The following is a 19,876-nucleotide window of genomic DNA, read 5'->3' on the forward strand; positions in this document are numbered from 1 at the left end:
ATAAACGGGACCTCATGAAACTGAAAAGCTTCTGTAAGGCAAAGGACACTATCATCAGGACAAAAAGGTAGCCCACAGGGTTGGAAAAGATTTTCATCAACTCCACATCTGACAGAGGGCTACTGTCCAAAATATATTAAAAAAAACCAAAAAGCTGGATATCAACAAACTAGTCCAATTTTAAAAATGAGGTACAGATCTAAACAGAGAATTCTCAACATAGGAAATTAAATGAATGAGAAACAGTTAAAGAAATGTTCAACATCCTTAGCCGTCATGGGAATTCAAATGAAAATGACTTTGGGATTCCATATTACATCTGTTAGAATGACTAAGATCAAAAACACAAGTGACAGCTCATGATGGAGAGGATGTGGAGCAAGGGGAACACTCCTCCACTATTGGTGGGAATGCAAACTTGTACAGCCACTTTGGAAAACAATATTGCAGTTTCTCAGAAAATTAGGAATTGATCTACCCCAAGATCCAGCCATACCAGTCCTGGGCATATACCCAAAGTATGTTCCATCCTATCACCAGGACACTTGCTCAACTATGTTCATTTCAGCTTTACTCATAATATCCAGAAAGTGGAAACAACCTAGATGTTCCTCAATCAAAGAATGGATAAATAAAATGTACACTTGCATAAATGGAGTATTATTCAGTGTTAAAAACAGTGATATCATGAAATTTGCAGCAAATGGATGGAACTTGAAAAAAATCATCCTGAGTGAGGTAACCCAGATGCAGAAAGACAAACATGTGTTATAAGTGGATATTAGCTTTAAAGTAAAAGATAATCATGATAAAGACCTCAGATTCAGAGAGGCTGAATAACAAGGAAGAATTAAGTGAGGACACAAGGATCTCCCTGAGAAAGGGAAGTAGAATAGATTATGAAGATTGGCTGGAGGTAAGTAAAGCTGAGAACAAGAGGAATCAAATTGGGAAGGCTACTGGAAGAAACAACTGGAATTGGGGGCATTTTTGGTGGTGAGGTAGAACCCTAGTGCAATGGAAACTCCATGGAATATACAGGAGTAACTCTACCAAAAATTCCTAGGAATGGGAGAAACAGAGCCTGAACTTGCCATTGTCTATAACCAGGCAAAGCATTAAGTGGAGGGATTGGGATACCAATCCAGTCACATAACCTTTGACCTATAGTTTGTCCTGCCTACAGAGTATTTTGGGACCAGAGCCTAGCAGAGTCATCATCAAAGAGACCAGAGAGACATCATCCAGCAATTGATGCAATCAGCCAAACATTAGGCAGAGCTTTGGGAGTCCTGTAGAGGAAGGGGAGAAAGGTTCAGAGGATCCAGAGGGAACAGGGACACCACAAGAACATGGCTCACAGAATCAACCAATCATGACTCATGGATGCTCACAGGGATCAGGGAGCCAGTAGGGGTCTGACCTATTTCCCTCTTGTGTATGTTATAGCTGAGTAACTTGGTGTTCTTGTGGGACTCCTAAAGTAGGAGCAGGGGCTATCTCTAACTCTTTTGCCTGCCTTTGGAACCCTTTTCTTCCTACTGGATTAACTTGCCCAGTCTTGATATGATGGTATTATTGTAGCATATCATGCTATGTTTGGTTTATGTCCCTGAGAGGCCTTCTGTTTTCTGAAGGGAGTTGGAGGGAGTGGTGGATCTGGTGGGGGATGGGAGGTGGGGAGAGAGACTAGGGCAGAGGAAGAAGGGGAAACTGTGGTCTGGGTGTAATACATGTGAGAAGAATAAAAAAATTAAAAAATGATAAGACATGCTTTGTTTTTGTTGTTTTTTTTAGTATCAATTTGCTTAGTGAAGCAACTACAATTCAAAAAGGTTGCTGAACTGTAGCATGAATAGAGAGACCTCTTGATTAGAAAAGGTGATAACAGCGTGACCACTCAAACTAAACTAACTTATAAAACTAACAAATGTTTATCATTTGATCAGATACAACTTGCCAAAAGGGAAACTCCCAAAGTTAGGGTTGGGAAGGGTCTTGTTTTTATCTTTCCAGGAAAATAAAAACAACTATCTTGAGGAATTTAAAGACCTTTGCACAAATAAGCATCCAAAGAAAAAGGGAGAACCACCTGGAAAAAATTACCAAGAAAAGGAATAATCTGACCTAATATAATATCTGAAGTCTCCAAAAAGATAATGGGGTCCCACAATGATGATTCCACATGGCCTATAATATTGCCACTAAGCTGACAAACACCACTCAAAGATCATCTCAGGACCATTTTGAGGTAGCTAGCTGAGATGATACAGCCTCATAGACTACTCTAGCCAGGACTTGAGACAAGTCCTGTACTTTCCCATTATGCAGTTGGGAACAACAACAAATTTTTAACAACAAATGATACAGCTACCTCTCCCAGGATTTGACAATTAAACCCAAATTGTTCTTTTCAGAATCCCCTAAAGATGCCATCACCCCCAGACAGCAGAAAGTAAATTTAAGAACACAATGCCCACATTCCCAAGAGGTGGGGTGGGTGGTTTTTGGTCTTTCAAGGGGTTGTGGATATTTATCATTGTTTAGGGTGGTTGGTTACAAGTTGTTATTGGTAATGATTGGGGGGGGGGAAGGAAATTTGAACAAAGGAGATTAGATTCACAGTTCTTGTTTTGGAAAAAAAAAGAAAAAAAGGGATATAGCAATAGGATATAAAGGTAGATTAATGAATCTACTTTTAAACCAAAAAAGCAACTAATAGTTTTAAATATTTTACATTGATATGGATCTTTGTATATTGATACAAAGTTGAGATTATTTCTCTTAGAACATACTGTGCATACATTTCTAATCTTGTTCAAGGTATTGTACATATACATCTCATTTAACAATGTAATGCAAATTGCTAGTCCTTTAAAGTTATTATTATAAATTATTTAGGATAATAAGGAAATTCAGGTTAGTAGTTAGTCACCTACTACAGTCGAACTTGTAAACATATTAGGTATGTTTTCAAGGTCAAACACAGATAAATTTTAGGGAGACAGGTAGTCTTCAAACACTTCAGAGATCTACCGAATATGGCATTTAAGATGTTTTAATAACATAGGTTCTCTTTTTCTTTTTATGACAATGAGACAAGTCTGCTCCTGGCAGCACCAATCTACTTCAGAGAAGATGATGGACATTGAAGAAACTCCATATGGAGTTTACTTTCTTTGTGGCAAAAGTTAGCCTTGGTCAAGAAAGTGCTCTTGCCTTGACTGCTGATAGTATGCTGTCCAAACTGGACAAGCAGAACACGAAAGGATTGGCAAACTTTGCTAAGACAAAAAGGACAGCCCTTAAGAAAATCCTGCTTCACAGATAAGTCTGTCCGATATGCTATGTCTGTAGGCCGAAGATGGATGCCCCAATGTTGCAAAGAAACCTTGGGTGACTGTCCATGCAGCCAGCTGTTTCTGTCATTTCTCACATGTTTTGGAAGTTACTTGCTTCCACTTCCTGCTTACTTAGGTAATATTATTTCCCCCTTGGGTCTCTGATAGAGATGAAGACTTTATAGTTGTAGTTATAGTTTTCTTTGTTAACAGATTCAGAAAAGAAATTCACTAAAGAGGTGTAAAGTGTATAAAGTTGAGAGATATTAAAAGATAGTTTTGGTAATGAAGTTAGAATTAGGTACAACCTTTTGGATTCACCAAGATAGAATTTTCTCTGAATTTGTGAGTTGTTAATGGACTAGACATTGTTGATGTATTTATTGCCTATATATATATATTGTATATAGTTATTGTACTTATTGTATATAGTTTTTCTTACATTAATTATAATGTTCTTTTTTATTTTAGACAAAAAGGAGGAAATGTGGTGATATCTTGTTTGTGCTCTAACAAATAAAGTTTGCCTAGAGATCAGAGTGTAGAGCTAGCCACTAGAGGCCAGGCAGTAGTGGCATACACCTTTAATCCCAGCACTTGGGATCTCATGCCTTTGATCCCAGTACTTGGGAGGCACACACCTTTAATCCCAGCATGTGGATGAAGGAAACAAGAAGTGATACAGCTAGGTGGAGAGAAGAAGTGATAAGGTGGGGTGAGACAGGAGCTTGGACCCTTTCAGTCTGAAGATTCCTAGAGGTAAGAAGTCTTTCTAGTGGCTGGCTGCTCTGCTTCCTGATCTTTCAGCTTTCACTCTGATATCTGACAACAGGTTTTTATTATTGAGACTTATTAGAATTCATGCTACACTGAGCTTCAATGGTCATTCAGGTGGTGAATCAGATATGACGGCATTGGTGCAGAATGCAGACTATCCACCTTGTCAGAAATTAAGGTTCCAAAGAGGCCTTAAGTGTAATATAACAGAACACTTCCATTTTCCACAAATAATTGAGACCTATAAACTGGACATTCTTGGTATGGACAGTAGTTTCTATGGAGCTATGTGGGGTTTTCATTAGAGAACAATGATTATTGTCCTCTCGATGACTGCCTGCTTAGCTTTCTGGAGTAGAGCCAAGGAAATGGAAGCTTAGGACAAGATAAACGTCTTGTTCAGAGTTATACAGCCAGAAATTAACTGGACCAGGCCTCAAACTCAAGTGTATCTGACCACACAGCTTTTCTGATTTGCTCTTTATGACCCTGACTCTCAGCACCAACCATCTAATCCTGGAGCTGCCTGCATAATGTGTGCTGAGAGCTTTCCTTGCTTTCCTTTGGAGAGAGTCTACATGAGTTCTAATATGAAAAGTCTTTCATTTAATATAGCCAAGGCTGTTTTAAAACAGTTGGGAAAGTTTGGGTGTAACAGAGTCCCACCCTGTGTAATGAATCAATATCACAAAACAATGCTTTATTTACTTTTTTTTATTTTACAATATAATTTAATTCTACATATCAACCACGGATTCCCTTGTTCTCCCCCCTTCCGCCCCCCTCCCCTTCCCCCTGACCCACCCCCCATTCCCATCTCCTCCAGGGCAAAGACTCCCCTGAGGATTGAGATCAACCTGGTAGACTCAGTCCAGGCAGGTCCAGTCCCTTCCTCCCAGGCTGAGCCAAGTGTCCCTTCATAAGCCCCAGGTTTCAAACAGCCAACTCATGCACTGAGCACAGGACCCAGTCTCACTGCCTGGATGCCTCCCAAACAGATCAAGCCAATCAACTGTCTCACCTATTCAGAGGACCTGATCCAGTTGGGGGCCCCTCAGCCATTGGTTCATAGTTCATGTATTTCCATTTGTTTGGCTATTTGTCCCTGTGCTTTATCCAGCCTTGGTCTCAACAATTCTCACTCATATAAACCCTCCTCTTTCTTGCCAATTGGACTCCCGGAGCTCCACCCGGGGCCTGGCCTTGGATCTCTGCATCCAGTTCCTTCAGTCATTGGATAAGGTTTCTAGCACGACAATTAGGGTGTTTGGCCATCCTATCACCAGAGTAGGTCAGTTCGGGCTGTCTCTCGACCATTGCCAGCAGTCTATTGTGGGGGCATCTTTGTGGATTTCTGTGGGCCTCTCTAGCACTTTACTTCTTCCTATTCTCATATGGTCTTCATTTACCATGGTCTCCTATTCCTTGTTCTCCCCCTCTGTTCTTGATCCAGCTGGGATCTCCGGCTCCCCCAAGCTCTCTTTCCCTTGACCCTCGCCCTTCATTACCCCCACTCATGTCCAGGCTGTTCATGTAGATCTCATCCATTTCTCTGTCATTGGGCAATCCCTGTGTCTTTCTTGGGGTCCTGTTTTCCAGGGAGCCTCTGTTGTTTTGTTTAGAGACAGGATCTTTTTAAGTAGTCCTGAATGTCCTGGAAATTGCTATATAGACCAGGCTGGCATTAAATTCAGAGATCTGCCTGCCTCTGTCTCTTAAGCTGGGATTAAAGGTGAAGACCACTTCACTTGACTTCCTAATCTTTTAAATAGCATATCACAATTTCAAGTCTGTAGAAACAATCTGTTCCACGTAGCAATGTTGGAAGCCAGAGAAAAAAGGTTCTGCCATTGTCAGCATGTGACTCCTAAGGTTTCCCTAGACATTGGCCTCCAAAGAGCAGGTGAACACAACTTTGACGATCCCACGAGGAGTGTTTATGGGATGTATGGGAATAATATCCCTTGTATCAGTCACATAGATATAACTAAGATTCACCTACTTGCAAGTGAAGTTTTCAAGGCAAACCCTTGTGTCCCAGAAAATAGCTGGGACATCTTGTTTCTGCTGAGGTATACTCTGTGTTCAGTGCAATACCAGCATGTAGGAAACACTAGATAATCATCAGGTTTTAGGTTGTCATGCTTGCAGCCGACATTGCAGAAGTGATTTTCTTAAATTTATATAATATTGAGAAGATTCAAGCTTTAGGGTCTATTGAGTATGGATTTAATATTTTATAATTTTATTGTCTCAAGATAAAAACAAATACCTTCAAGATCTAGAAAATACTTCTTATTCCCAACTGGTTTCCTGATTCCATGTTGATACTTTTATACCTTTTTAAAATGCGTTTATAATATAATTATCATTGTCTCCTTCTATTTCTTTCCACCAACACCCTTCCCTTGCTCAGATTCATGGTCTTCTATTCTTTGTTGTCATATATGTGTATATTGATAAATATATAAATAGAACCCACTAAGTCTGTAAAATGTTGCTTGACTGTATATGTTTTCAAGGCTGAACCCTTGGTATTGGATGATTGGCGTGCTTTTCCCTGGGGAAGAGTCTTCCTCCTGCTCTCAGCGTGCCTTTGTTGCCTGGAGTTCTTGGTCTAGGGTTGTTTCTTTTAATTTGGAGAACCCATTTATTCTGTCTTCTACATTTTGACAGTGATATCGTCCAATCATTTTAATAATAATATTGAGTAGAAACACATGTTTTGAGTTTTGCGTTCAGCATTATGAAGTTTTACTTTATTATTCTTTTTTTTTTTTTTGGTTTTTCGAGACAGGGTTTCTCTGTGTAGCTTTGCGCCTCTCCTGGAACTCACTTGGTAGCCCAGGCTGGCCTCGAACTCACAGAGATCCGCCCGGCTCTGCCTCCCGAGTGCTGGGATTAAAGGCGTGCGCCACCACCGCCCGGCTATTTACTTTATTATTCTTAACCTACAAATCAGAAAACAAGGTCTTAGACATTCTAAGTAATACATTCATATTTTGGTAAGCAAGAATTATAAGTCATGTGTCTCTAAAGCCTGCAGTCTTAGCCAGAGTTGTGTTTTTAATATTGTAGTTTTCCCTACCAGGTTTTATCCGTACAAGGCAGAAACTCTATCTTCCCAAGAAGAAATAGAATTATGCTTAGACATCCAATAATCTTATGTTGAATGAAAAATAGCAAGCTTTTCAATGACTCATTCTCATGCTGCACACTTTTAAGAGAAGTGATGATGCACAGTGGTTCTAAGGCTGTGACCCTTTAACACAGTTCCTCATGTTGTGATCCCCCAACCCATAAATTATTTCAGTGATACTTCACAACTAATTTTAGTAGTTATTAATCACAATGTAAATATCTGATATGCAAGATATCAGATATTCGACCCCCAAAGGGGTTGCCTCCCACAGGTTGAAAATGGCTGCTTAGCAAATTGAGCCACAGCTGTACTATGATCCTCACACAACTAGTATAACATACAAACTTATTTTTTGGGAAAGGACATAAAGGACCAAAGATATATTCAATGGTAGAGTGCTTGCACAGTGTGCACAAGGCCCTGGGTTCAGTCTTCAGTAGAAAGAAGAAGAGGATGAGAAAGAGGAAAAGCAAAGAAAAGCTCCAAGAAAATATTATTGACTACATAAATTTTCACCCAAGAATTCCAGTAGAGAGACCTTAAGGAAGAGGAAAGCCAAGTCAAGAGAGTGAGACTTCACAAGAACCCAGTATTTGCAGAGGGCTTTCAACAGAAAATGCACCCTATCACACATTTTGAGCATTATTTAATATATTTGGACATTTGAAAATCCTTGGATAATCTTCTGCTTCTCATTGTCAATAAAAAGCCTTTATACAGAAGGAATGTTCACTGAGGGTATTTAGAGATCCTTTTGCTTTCTATTTTCTCCCCCATTAAATCTCTAAAAATTAGAAATGGAAACAAAGTATTAATTGGAAACTACATGGTATCTATCAGATTTAAATAATACATAAGCATTAAAATAACCCATTGCATTTAGTTTCATGAATTGGCTTCCTGTCTGGTAATTCACAAACAGCAGCAATCATGTGGTATTCCCAATCTGTATTGTGACACCTGTTGATTGTTGATTTTCATTCATGGTACTAATTTATGTTTCATCCATTCATTCCTACATACTTTCATTAAGTACTTTCCCATGACTTATCATTCACTTGCTAAGAATGAATATAAGCCTAAATGAGATCTACCCCCCCCCCACCCCGCATCATTTTTTGGGAAACTGGTATTTGAATGGCAGATGCAAAGGGAAGTGCATGTGAGAGCAGGATGTAGTAAAATGTATGTGTGCAGAGACCTTGAGCCACTGGGGGAGGGAGGAGCTGGAGAAGGAGATACCAGCTGAGGGTTGAGGAACACCTGGACATAGCCTTCTCTTCCTTGATTGTCCACTTCCAGATTTTAGCCATCAGGCTGAATTCAACTGTGTATTCACCACAATACTAAAATCATTGTTACAGATTTTACCTCTGAGAACTGAATAAATGCATTGTCTTTGAGCCAACCATCCTTTCTGGGCTCATTGATAAGATGATGATATTGTGACTGATGGTGACTCAGACACAACTAGATTTTTCATCATAGTTCAGCAAAGCACTCTGGACGTAATATTAGTTGTGTAACTTACATGGATATAAACACTATAAATTCCAGCCTCAAATATCCCCCAGCATCTGGATTTTTTTTAACCTTTTTCTTACCTTTTCAGATCTATGCTAGATTAAACTAAGATTTAGAAAAAAATCTGAATCTTGCTAGTAGAAAGAAAAGCATTTTTTTGTTTGTTTGTTTCCTCTAGGATGACTGACATGCTGACAGCCAGGCATGCTCACTGTGATTCATCAAAATTCCTCCAGCTAGAAAGTTGGATTCCACAGTAAACTCATGGGGACCCCATTCCCACAGCATCTGTCTTGTTTGTTTGCCAGCAGCAAGTGCTGACTGTGGGAAACAAGTCTCCACAGACAGAGGCAGTCCTGGCTCAGCTTGAGGGGAACTGTCCTGTATATTTTTTAAAGACCTGGAGTGGCTGAAAACTGTCTGTGTGTTTTCTATATTTGGACCTGTGGTGGCAGCATTGAACACTGTTGTGACTGCACAGAAGGGATAACCAGTGTTATGAGCATGGCACACATGTGTGCTCCCCACATGCAGCAAGGGTCCAAATAGAATGGATTTCTAGCTTTCACCAAATGGTTTCATCTTTCACCAAAACCATAAATATGCAGCAGTATTATCTGGTGCCCATGCATGATCTGTGGTTATTCTTTGCAGACTCCCAGAATCTGCTGTGAGGAGTGAACTCCTGGGAAAGGGAGTTTTCATGGTCTTTCCCATTTCCAGAGGAAGCTGGAGGTTCTCCAGGGTCCCTGGGGAAGTCCCAGACTTTTAGCTTAGCATCCTCACTGGCTGTGAGAGTGTATACTTGTCCTGGTTTACATTCTGGTGCTGTGATAAAATGCTCTAACCAAAAGCAGCTCAGAGAGGAGCAGGGTTTATGTTGCTTATACTTCCAGGTTACGGTCTAACACTGAGGAAAGTCAGGCAGGAATTTGAAGCAAAAACTGTAGAGGAAAGCTGCTTGTTGGCACACTCATAGACTCACTATCAGGCTCTTGCTTAGCCAGCTTTCTTACACAGCCCAGGACTACCTGCCTAGATATGGTACTGCCTACAGTAGGCTATACCCTCCAATAATAATTAATAATCAACACAGTCCCCTACTGACATACCTGTAGACCAATATGATCTAGGCAAGCTCTGAATTGAGACCCCTTCCTCAGGTGACTGACTCTAGACTGTATCAGTGCCTACTAGGTTACTTGTGTTCACAGATTATTTGAGTCCTCTACTGCCTTAAAAACCTTATTAGTTTCATCATTTTATTTTAGAAATCAACAAAGTGTTTACGCATCATTTATTCTGCCTCTAGAAATTTCCCTTGAGAATTCTAATTTCAATTCTAAATTGAATTTAGAGTGGAAGTGATATCATCATCATCATCATCATCATCATCATCAATCATCAAAACAGGGTCTTACCATGTTGCCTTGCTGGCCCGAAACTCACTATTGAGACAGACTGGCCTCAAACACACAGAGACTGGAATGAATGCCTCCTAAGACTGGAATGAAAGGCCTGTGTTACCATGCCTCGCTTAGAGGGATTGTTTTTAAGGTCAGATTATTCATCCTCTAAACTTGAATGTGAGAGGGAAGGACATTTAAACAGGGTTTTCATGGGCATGGCAAGATAAATGATTGTTTTGCTCTATAAGACACCTTAGCTTTCTGTCTCCCTTTTCCCTAAACCCTTGTTGCTAGCTGCCTAAATGTGATGGTGTATAGAGATCATGGCCACTTTTCTGAGAGATTTGTAAATGTCAAAGGTAGAATTTCTTGCTACTCCCATGTAAAGACTTATCTTTCAGCCAAACATGAGGAAGTCATTTCTGAAAAAAATCAATCTTCTGGTTACACTTTACATTTCCCACTGCCTCATATTCAGAGAGCAATGAGCTGACTGGGTAATCTGTGGTGAGCCTTTCCCCTGTGTGAACTGAGACCTTACCCCATCTCACTTTGTATTTTTGAGAATTTTAGTCTAGCTCACAGCTTCCACCTATAAAATTTGGGAAGTGACAATTAGCATTAAATGTTGAGAGCTCATTTCAGGGGATTTATATAAATGCACACACAATCTAATTGCAGTGTCTGAAGATGCCAGAGAAGTATTGGGTCTTGGCATGCAGATACCATAAAAGGAATGCATGCTGGGAAAATGGATAATAGGGCAGAGCTGGTTCTGTACAGTCTAAGGAGCTTTCTCCCTTTACTTAGCTGAGTTGCCATGTCATATTTCAGGATAAATCCATAGCTCAGTGCACTACTCTGGCTTCAAAGAGGTAATTGCAGACTGACCCTGAGCTGATACCTTCAACAGGCCTTGTAGAAGGAAATCCCAAAGTGCATTCATTCATTATGTTTTATATTCCAGTGTTAATTAAATTTGTGTTCATATATGCCATTATTCAGATATTTCCAGGAGAACAAAGAGAAGGTTTTTAGCCAACAGTGGCTACATTCCAAGAAATAATTACGTGGAGGAATTCTGTAAGAAGGATCCATCCCTAGCATGATAATCAGCAACCAAAGCCTGCCTAGTTTAGCTCAGGGGCAAGTCTTTGGGCTTAAAATTCTGTACATGATTCAGGTATTTGCTGATTGTGAAGAATCAGATCACAGAGAAAATAAGCAAAGCTCTAGAGACTTCCCTTTGTCAAGGATATGTGAAGAATGGGAATTTTTAAATTAACTATACTAGTAAATTAGCATGTTATCGTTCCCAGATTATTTTCCCCAGAGCAACAAATCCATGAGATGTTGAACATTTCCCAAGAGAAAGCATTCAGCAGTGAAATGAATTTGAAAAATGGTGTGCAAGGTTTGGATGGTGTGTCTGTCTGTCTGTCTGTCTGTGTGTCCTTTCTTTGTCAAGGGAGTAAACACATTCTTGGTAATATGCCATCTATCCTTCTGGACTATGCGGGAGCAGCACCCTGCTTTGATACTCTGTTCAACTCTCAGTATTTAAAGATACCCATTTGTGGTTAAATTAACTCATTTTCAAGTTTTCTTATCCACAATTCATGTGTATGTGCAAAACTATACATGTATACACACACACACACACATACACACACATACATACACACACACACACACACACACACACATATATGGGAATGTTAAAAGGTCAATCAGACTTTTTTTGTATGTTTGTTTGTTTTGGTTTTCAAAGACAGGGTTTCTTTGTGTTGCCCTGGCTGTCCTGGAATTAGCTCTGTAGACCAGGTTGGCCTCAAACTCACAGAGATCCACTTGCCTCTGCCTCCCAAGTACTGGATTAAAGGCATGTGCTACCACTGCCCAGCCAGTTAGACTGTTCTTAATCTGGGACTTCCTGAACTCACCTCTCCTTAGATATCTTTGAAGAACACACAACAATATCTAGAATTACTCATTTAGGAACATTGACTGTGAGAACAGCCATGCTTATCTAATAGTCTGTGTCATCAGTTTAGATTTGGGTTATTTAGATGCTGACCTAGAATGTGCAACTCTAAATGACTCAGACCACCAGTTTCATTCATATTGCTGTCTTATGTCAGAAGGTACTGGGGCGTGAAGGTTTCAACATTTTTGCATTCTGGGGGAAAGCTGCATTTTGAACTTCCTGTAACTTTTATTTTAGATGATATGTCAGCTATAATCTGTTGACATGAGCATGTTTGCAGTATTTACTGTAAAGGTTAGTGTAAAAAGACACTAATGTCCTGGCGGGCTTGTGTTTTTCTCTGAGGCAGATATTGATGAGTGTGCAGAGGGATTCGTTGAGTGCCACAACCACTCCCGCTGCGTTAACCTGCCAGGGTGGTACCACTGTGAGTGCAGAAGCGGTTTCCATGACGATGGGACCTACTCACTCTCCGGGGAGTCCTGCATTGGTAAGCAGCTCTCAGCAACACCCTGCACCTGGATCTTTGCAAGGGGGTGACTTCTTTGCAACCCCATGCCATCACTCACTGGTTAAATTCATCTCTTCTCAAATTCTCTTCCCCTACAATTTAGAGATTAGGTCAAGGACAACACAGGATAGGGTGTTGGGAATTTTATACCAAAGTAAAGCAGTCAGAGGAACAAAATCTGGCTCTTTGTGCTGAGGGTGTTTAGTTCTTTCTCTGTAAAACCATGGTGAGAAGCTGAAGTTTTTGACAGTCTGAGGAGCCACTGACAGGTAGAAATAGTGCTAGATTTAGAATTAGAAAGTGGAGCTTGACTTCAGACTCTCAAAAGTCACTCTGCTCTCTGATCCTTATCTGGGGATGTGTAAAAGGAATAATAATACATGTGTCTTTTCAGGATGAGATGGAATGTCTGTTAAAATTGCAAGCTTTGAACTGATGCCTGCGTATGATGTATCTTGAGTTAACCTTAGGGTTGTTGCTGTTCCCACAGTCACCATCTCCTGCAGGGTCACCTCTAATCACCATCCTGCCCTGTGCTTCTGCTCGTGTTCAATGTGGGAAGTTAGCAGAGTTCTTAAGCTTAGGACTCTAAAGCTTTGAAGGAACCCTGCTGATGAGAGATTTAACTCTTTCCTTGAGACCCATAACCAATCTCATTCATTCAGGTCCTGTGTATTCTGCTGAATTAGAGAAGTTTCTCCTGTGATTTACTCAGCATTTTCTTAACTTTTCCACCAGTGTCAGTGACAAGTAAAGATCAGCTAAGCCACAGTGGGACATAGCACTAGCTTTCTACCATCCTCTTGGTTTTGGGATGAATGGGGGATGGTAGTTACAAGCATAGACCCTTGGGGTAGACTCCTGGACACAATTCCAGCTCTTCCACTTCTGGATATGTTAGTTTAGGCAAACACTTTCTAGTCTGTGCCTCGACGACCAACATCTATAAAATGGAGATAATGCTTGTTTCTAATTGTTATGAACATTGTAATAGCTAACTTGATTAGCATCTATTAAATATTCAAAATGTATTAGTGTTTATCTTAAATGTCGGTACATTTCAGCATTATGTTAATACTCACCTGCATTTCTACTATTGTTGAAATAATGGTTTATAACTTCATGGAGAGCTTTTTCTTTAAGTTTTCACATACTTCCTTTACATACTATTGGTATTTCTGTATATGTATATAGTTCATGACATAGAGTTTATGTGAATAACAGACCAAATGGCTATACCTAAGGACTGGAGATAAGTACAATACTAACATACAGGATACTAACTTTGAGGGCTGAAATAAAAATTTAATTCTCAGTGATTATATGTAATGTCATTAATGAAGGAGATGCCTGCATTTTAGTTATAAAGAGCTTTAGAAACAACCTGGTTAAAACAGCATCATAAATGACTGGGCCTGCCATGGGGCTACACACCTCTGCATGTGGTGTGCCTCAACTGTGGATGGGAAGCCAGGTGACAGCCAGCTCATGTGTATCTGTTTTCCTCTTTGATGTGTTCATAGGAATTATTGGTCCTCTGGTCTGCTGATTTTATATCCTTTACCCAGGACAGTTTCAGTACTGCATTCCAGTTTCAAAACATGCTTTATTCTGGTACCTTTCCAGTGAGAACTATTGTAGTCAGTGTACAATAAATTAGGAAATGCAGTCAGATTATGTGACTACCAAAGAAACTCTGACATGGAGAGGGGTAGTTGCTTGCTCCCCAGCACAAGCTTTATTTGATACCAGAGAGAGCTGAACCTTATTCAAGGGAGCCAACCTCATGGATGCCAAGGACAGTCACTGTGTGCACATGTTCTAATATAATTGTCACAGTAGATTGACATAGTCCCAGTGTTGGTCTCTGTCTGCCAGACTAAGTGGCATGCATGCACATGCACAGGGATGTGTGTAAGAGTGCTTGTATGTATACACGTGTGTATATGAGCTCATGCACACCCTTATTTCATTCAGGGACTGACTCCTTTCCTGCACAGGGACCTTCCTGATTGAAGTGGACTTTTTGACAATAATATAGTTGTTTTAATTCATATCACTTAGAACTTTAACTGTTAATCTAAGTTATATTTCTTTTTCTCACATTTCTAAAAAACATGAGAACATAATTCTGGCTATCACTCAATGTTTCTTTGGTAACTGACAGCATTTTTTTTTTTGTCCAGAATTTTTTTCTGAACAAACAAATGTGTAAATTGTGGTATGCTGTCTTCCTGTACAAACTTACATTGAATACCACCTTCTCTATGAGCAACTTTCTCACTTCTACGCTGTCAAGCTTTTAGGTGGCATTGTCCCTGCCTACCTCCTGGCTTCATCTCCTAAGTATGCTAGCCTGCTTGCTCTTTCCAGGACTGCAACATGGCAGTAAGTGCCTCCTAGTTCCTGGTTTGTCCTTCCTGTGCTCTCTGACCCTGGCATTGCTGCCCTATCTGTTAGGTCCCGTATCAAATGTTCTTCTTTAGGCAGAGCCAGTGTGACGATTATTCAAGTTTCTGTATCCTATCTTCCCCAAGCATTTTGTTATGTTATATATTTATGTCTTAAATAGTCTTTAGCACATGCACAAACATAATTCTAATAGCCTCTTGTTTCAAATATACATGTTCTTGGGAGGCAGAGACCTTGTCTATCTTTTGATACTGTACCTGTGGCCTCTAGAAAAATCCAGTATTCAAAACAGCTGTGTCACATGGGCAGAAGAACAGACATTCAAAATATATGAGGTCAGCTATATTTTCTATTTGGCTTGACATAGCTAGGTCTATAGATTGTTCTGCAGGGCAAACGATGTTAAATTTTCTAACACAGCCGGGCGGTGGTGGCGCACACCTTTAATCCCAGCCTCAGGAGGCAGAGGCAGGCGGATCTCTGTGAGTTTGAGGCCAGCCTGGGCTACCAAGTGAGTTCCAGGAAAGGCGCAAAGCTACACAGAGAAACATTGCCTCAAAACACCAAAAAAAAAAAAAAATTCTCTAACACCTCTCGAGATATTTCAGAGAAGACATTCACTAAGAGCTCCCCTGCATCCCACCTTCTGGAGATTTAACTGTGAGCAAGTGGAGATGTCTATTCTTGAGGGCTTTATGAACTACAAACTCAGAATCATAATAATAGAGCTTAGTGGCAGTGAAAATGATCACACCCAAATAAGCTCTAAATAGCACAAACCACTAATGCCTACATTTAAAAGAGAAGGCAGTTCCTGAAACAACCTTTAAAATAAAAGGATGGTTTCACAAAATGGACTCAGCTATGCTTTCTCTCTCAGACAATGGTAGAATCACAAGCATTAGGATCTGAAAATGCAGCCATTTAGGCTTTTAGAAGAATAGTCTCATCATTCTATTCTGTTTGTTGTTGTTGTTTTTGTTGTCAGATGGTAATAATAATACCTGCTATATTCACTTCACCAGAAACTCTGCAATGTTGACACAATAAAGAATAGCATTCAGACAAGATTTATTTTTATGTATAAAAATACTCATCTTTTTCCCAAAGTAGATCATATGACCCAGCAATTGAGTGGTACCAGGCGTTATAGAGACTGAGTCATCATGCACAAGAGACTCTTTGGAAGCAATTGTTCTCTGTTTTGTTCATTTGTACGATGTCAGGAGGCAAGGACACACAGATACCTGTGTTTAGTATTACCAGAAGGTGCCAGTGGCCTGCTATGACACTGTGTTTTGATGAAGTAGTAGGAGACTATGATTCTCAATGCTATTGTGGAAGTTGTAAGCAGCTCTGTGTGTGTGTGTGCGTGTGTGTGTGTGTGTGTGTGTGTGTGTGTGTGTATACATATTCATGTGTATGTGTGCATGTGTATGTGTATGTATGGAGATGTAGATTTGTACAGGTGTACATGCAGGTGTGCAGAGGACAGACATTAATGTTTGGCTGTCTTCTGTGATCACTTTTCTTACTATTTGAATGGAATTTCTCACTGAACCTGGAGCAATGCAATTATCTGGTTGACCAATGAGCTGCAGGAATCCTTCCATCTCTGCCCCTACCCCTCCAGCATTGGAATTACGGATATGTATCACTATACCACAATTTTACGTGTGTGCTAGGGATCTGAACTCAGTTCTTCATGCTTGTAGGGAAGTCACATTTTTGCAGAACCTTTGCTTCAGCCTAGAGACTGCTTTTCTATCTAGGCATAGTAGTCAGCATCATCAAGAAATGAGGAGGAACACTGTACACTTAATGATGGCATAGAGAAAGAATAGATTCCCTTCCCCTCCCCTCCATGTCACTGGGTCACAATGGTCTCAGTCTTGCTTATGGACCTTTGTTTTCCTTTCGTATTTTTCATGATTTGCATGGATACTCCAGCCTGCTCAAGTCCTTATTCCATTCTTCCTTAGTGCATTACTCTTTGTTTGTATATTTCTCCCATTTCTACTAGCCAAAGTTCCAATCAAGTCCTACTCTCCAAACCTGGAATTTCCAAACTCATTTCACATCAGATGTCAGGTGCTTTTTAAAAATGCTTATGATCTAGCAGCATAATCAGAATTACTACCAGTTGGTCTTGCTTGGGACCTGGACGCAGTGGTCTTTTAAAACATCTCCAAATCATTGTCATAGATGTCTCCATTAATGAGAATAGTTTTTAAATACCTTTCATATTATGTGGACCTACAGCTATTTATTTATAGCAGAATTTACTAGATAAATCTTATGTTATTAATCAGTTTTCATCTCTACAGCATTTTGGTATGTTCTGTATATCTGTATTAAGTTAAATCATGTTGGGAATGCCTTATAGTAATTAATAAGTAAAATCCATTTTTGTTGAGGTGCACTGGAGGAAGACACAGTTCTTCTCCCAACACTAGGCAACTGTCAGCCTCCTGCCTCGACCTTTCCCACAGGATGCAGTAAAGTGAATACTTTACTGTGCTCTGCTCTCTGGTCACAATAAACAGCACAGCTGCATGAAGAGCTGTGCCCCCACTGTCACCATCTAATGAAGAACAAACTGACATTGATTATTAGAAGTTATTAAAATACTGTTTTTAAACAATGAAGTATTATTTGTTTATTGTTAACTTTTGTCACCATACAAGATAACAAGAAATAACCAAGTGACAAGGGAAGGTTCTACTGTAATTTCTTATTAAAAATGTTTGTTAGCAATTCTTAATTATTCAGAAGTATTGTGACATTTCCGTGCATGTTAGCTGTTATATATATTTTGAGATATGCCAAAGACTGAGTGGGTAAAGGTAGATACAGGATGGATCAATGTCACCAGGACCCGGATAGAGAGGTTGAGAACATCTTCCACATTTGTTCTTGGCTATCTGTGTACCTTCAAAAGACCTCACAGAGAAGTTGTCTACAGCTGATGAATCAGATGAAAATGAGTCCTGTTAAACCCCTCTGGAAACTTGCTATTCCCTTGAAAGTCAAGCCACATGTGTATAATCCTGGACCTGTGAAGCATGATGAGTAGACAGGATGTGTTGTTGAGACTTCCCTGGAAAGATAAATGTTCTTCCTTATTTAATTGATAAATATTTAACACATGATATTGGAACAGAATCTATCATACCCAAGACTCAGCAGTCACCTGGACAAACAGGCTAACAGTGCAAGTCTGTGTGTTGTTGAACATTGGAACTAAATCCAGGTATTTGGTAGAATTCTAATAGGATCTTAAATTTACTATAAGGTCTATTCTGTCAGACACTCTGTGTTATTCAGCTTTGTGTTGCTGAGACAAGATATCTGAGGCAGATAATATGAAAGGAGGTAGGTTTTAGGGGCTTTGGTCCATTGTTGGCCAATTCCATTGCCTTTAAGTTCATAGCAAGGCAGAATATCATGATGGAGATCATGTGATTGACAAAAGTGCCCACGTCATTATGGCCAGGGAGCAAATAAAAAGAGAAGGGTAAGAAATGGCCGGGGCAACTTATATCCTTCAAGGTAAGAGCCTCAGTGGTCTACTTCCTTCAACTAGGTCTCCTGTACCTCCCAACTGACCCAATAGGGTCAGAATCCAGAAATGGATTGATGTACTGATCTGGTCAGAACTCTGATGATGCAGTCACCTCTTAAAGACCACACTCCTAAATACTGTTGCATTGTGGTTAAAGCCTTTAGCTCATGGGCTTTGGGGGGTCATTTAAGACTCAAACCATGCCACCATCTCTGACCCTGTTTAGTATAGATTTAGTGTCAATTTCCATGTTGTTCAAACATCTTCATAATGGTTGTAGTAACTAGCAATGGTCAGGCAGCAGTGCAGAGGATGTAGGGAGCCTGGGGCTCTGTTCTTACCAGATGGCAACCATATGAATAAAAATAGAGGGGATAATTAGGAGGTTGGTGTGTGCACATGAGCACATGTATGAGTGCACACATACAAGCACATGCATCTGCATATATGCATACATGCATACATACATACACACATACATACACACATGCATACATAATATCCATAAAACAGTTTAAGATGGTGAGATGTATGGTGCAGAGGATTCATTCCTTAGGAATACTAAAACATAGAAATTGAAAAAATTACCCATGAAGCAAACAGTAGCATTTTTATACAAACTACAGTTTGCTGTAACATGATGTGGTTGGCATTATAAAATGTGGAAGTGGAAAAGATCTTCACCAACCCCACATCTGACAGAGGGCTGATCTCCAAAATATATAAAGAACTCAAAAAGCTAGACATCAAAATACTGAACAATCCAATTAAAAAATGGGCTACAGAACTTAACAGAGAATTCCCAACAGAAGAATCTCAAATGGCTGAAAGGCATTTAAGGAATTGCTCAACATCCTTAGTCATCAGGTAAATGCAAATAAAAACAACTCTGAGATACCATCTTACACCTGTCAGAATGGCTAAGATCAAAAACACTGAAGACAGCTTATGTTGGAGAGGATGTGGAGCAAGGGGAACAATCCTCCAATGTTGGTGGGAATGCAAACTTGTACAACTACTCTGGAAATAAGTATGACAGTTTCTCAGAAACTTGGGAATAAGTCTTCTCAAGACCCAGTTATACCACTCTTGGGCATATACCCAAGAAATGCTCAATCTTACCACAAGGACACATGCTCAACTATGTTCATATCAGCATTGTTTGTAATAGCAAGAACCTGGAAACAACCTAGATGCCCCTCAACTGA

General features: G+C 39.9%; 1 protein-coding gene across 1 annotated transcript in view; it reads left to right on the top strand.

The window, feature by feature from the left end:
- Nell1 (neural EGFL like 1) overlaps positions 1-19,876 on the top strand; it is an 806,688-nt gene that overhangs the window by 741,151 nt on the left and 45,661 nt on the right. The window contains exon 16 of the mRNA XM_059253364.1: positions 12,530-12,670. Coding sequence (XP_059109347.1) covers positions 12,530-12,670 — 141 coding nt within the window. The remainder of the gene's footprint in view (positions 1-12,529; positions 12,671-19,876) is intronic.

Source organism: Peromyscus eremicus, chromosome 1, assembly GCF_949786415.1.
Source record: "Peromyscus eremicus chromosome 1, PerEre_H2_v1, whole genome shotgun sequence".
Lineage (NCBI taxonomy): Eukaryota > Metazoa > Chordata > Mammalia > Rodentia > Cricetidae > Peromyscus > Peromyscus eremicus.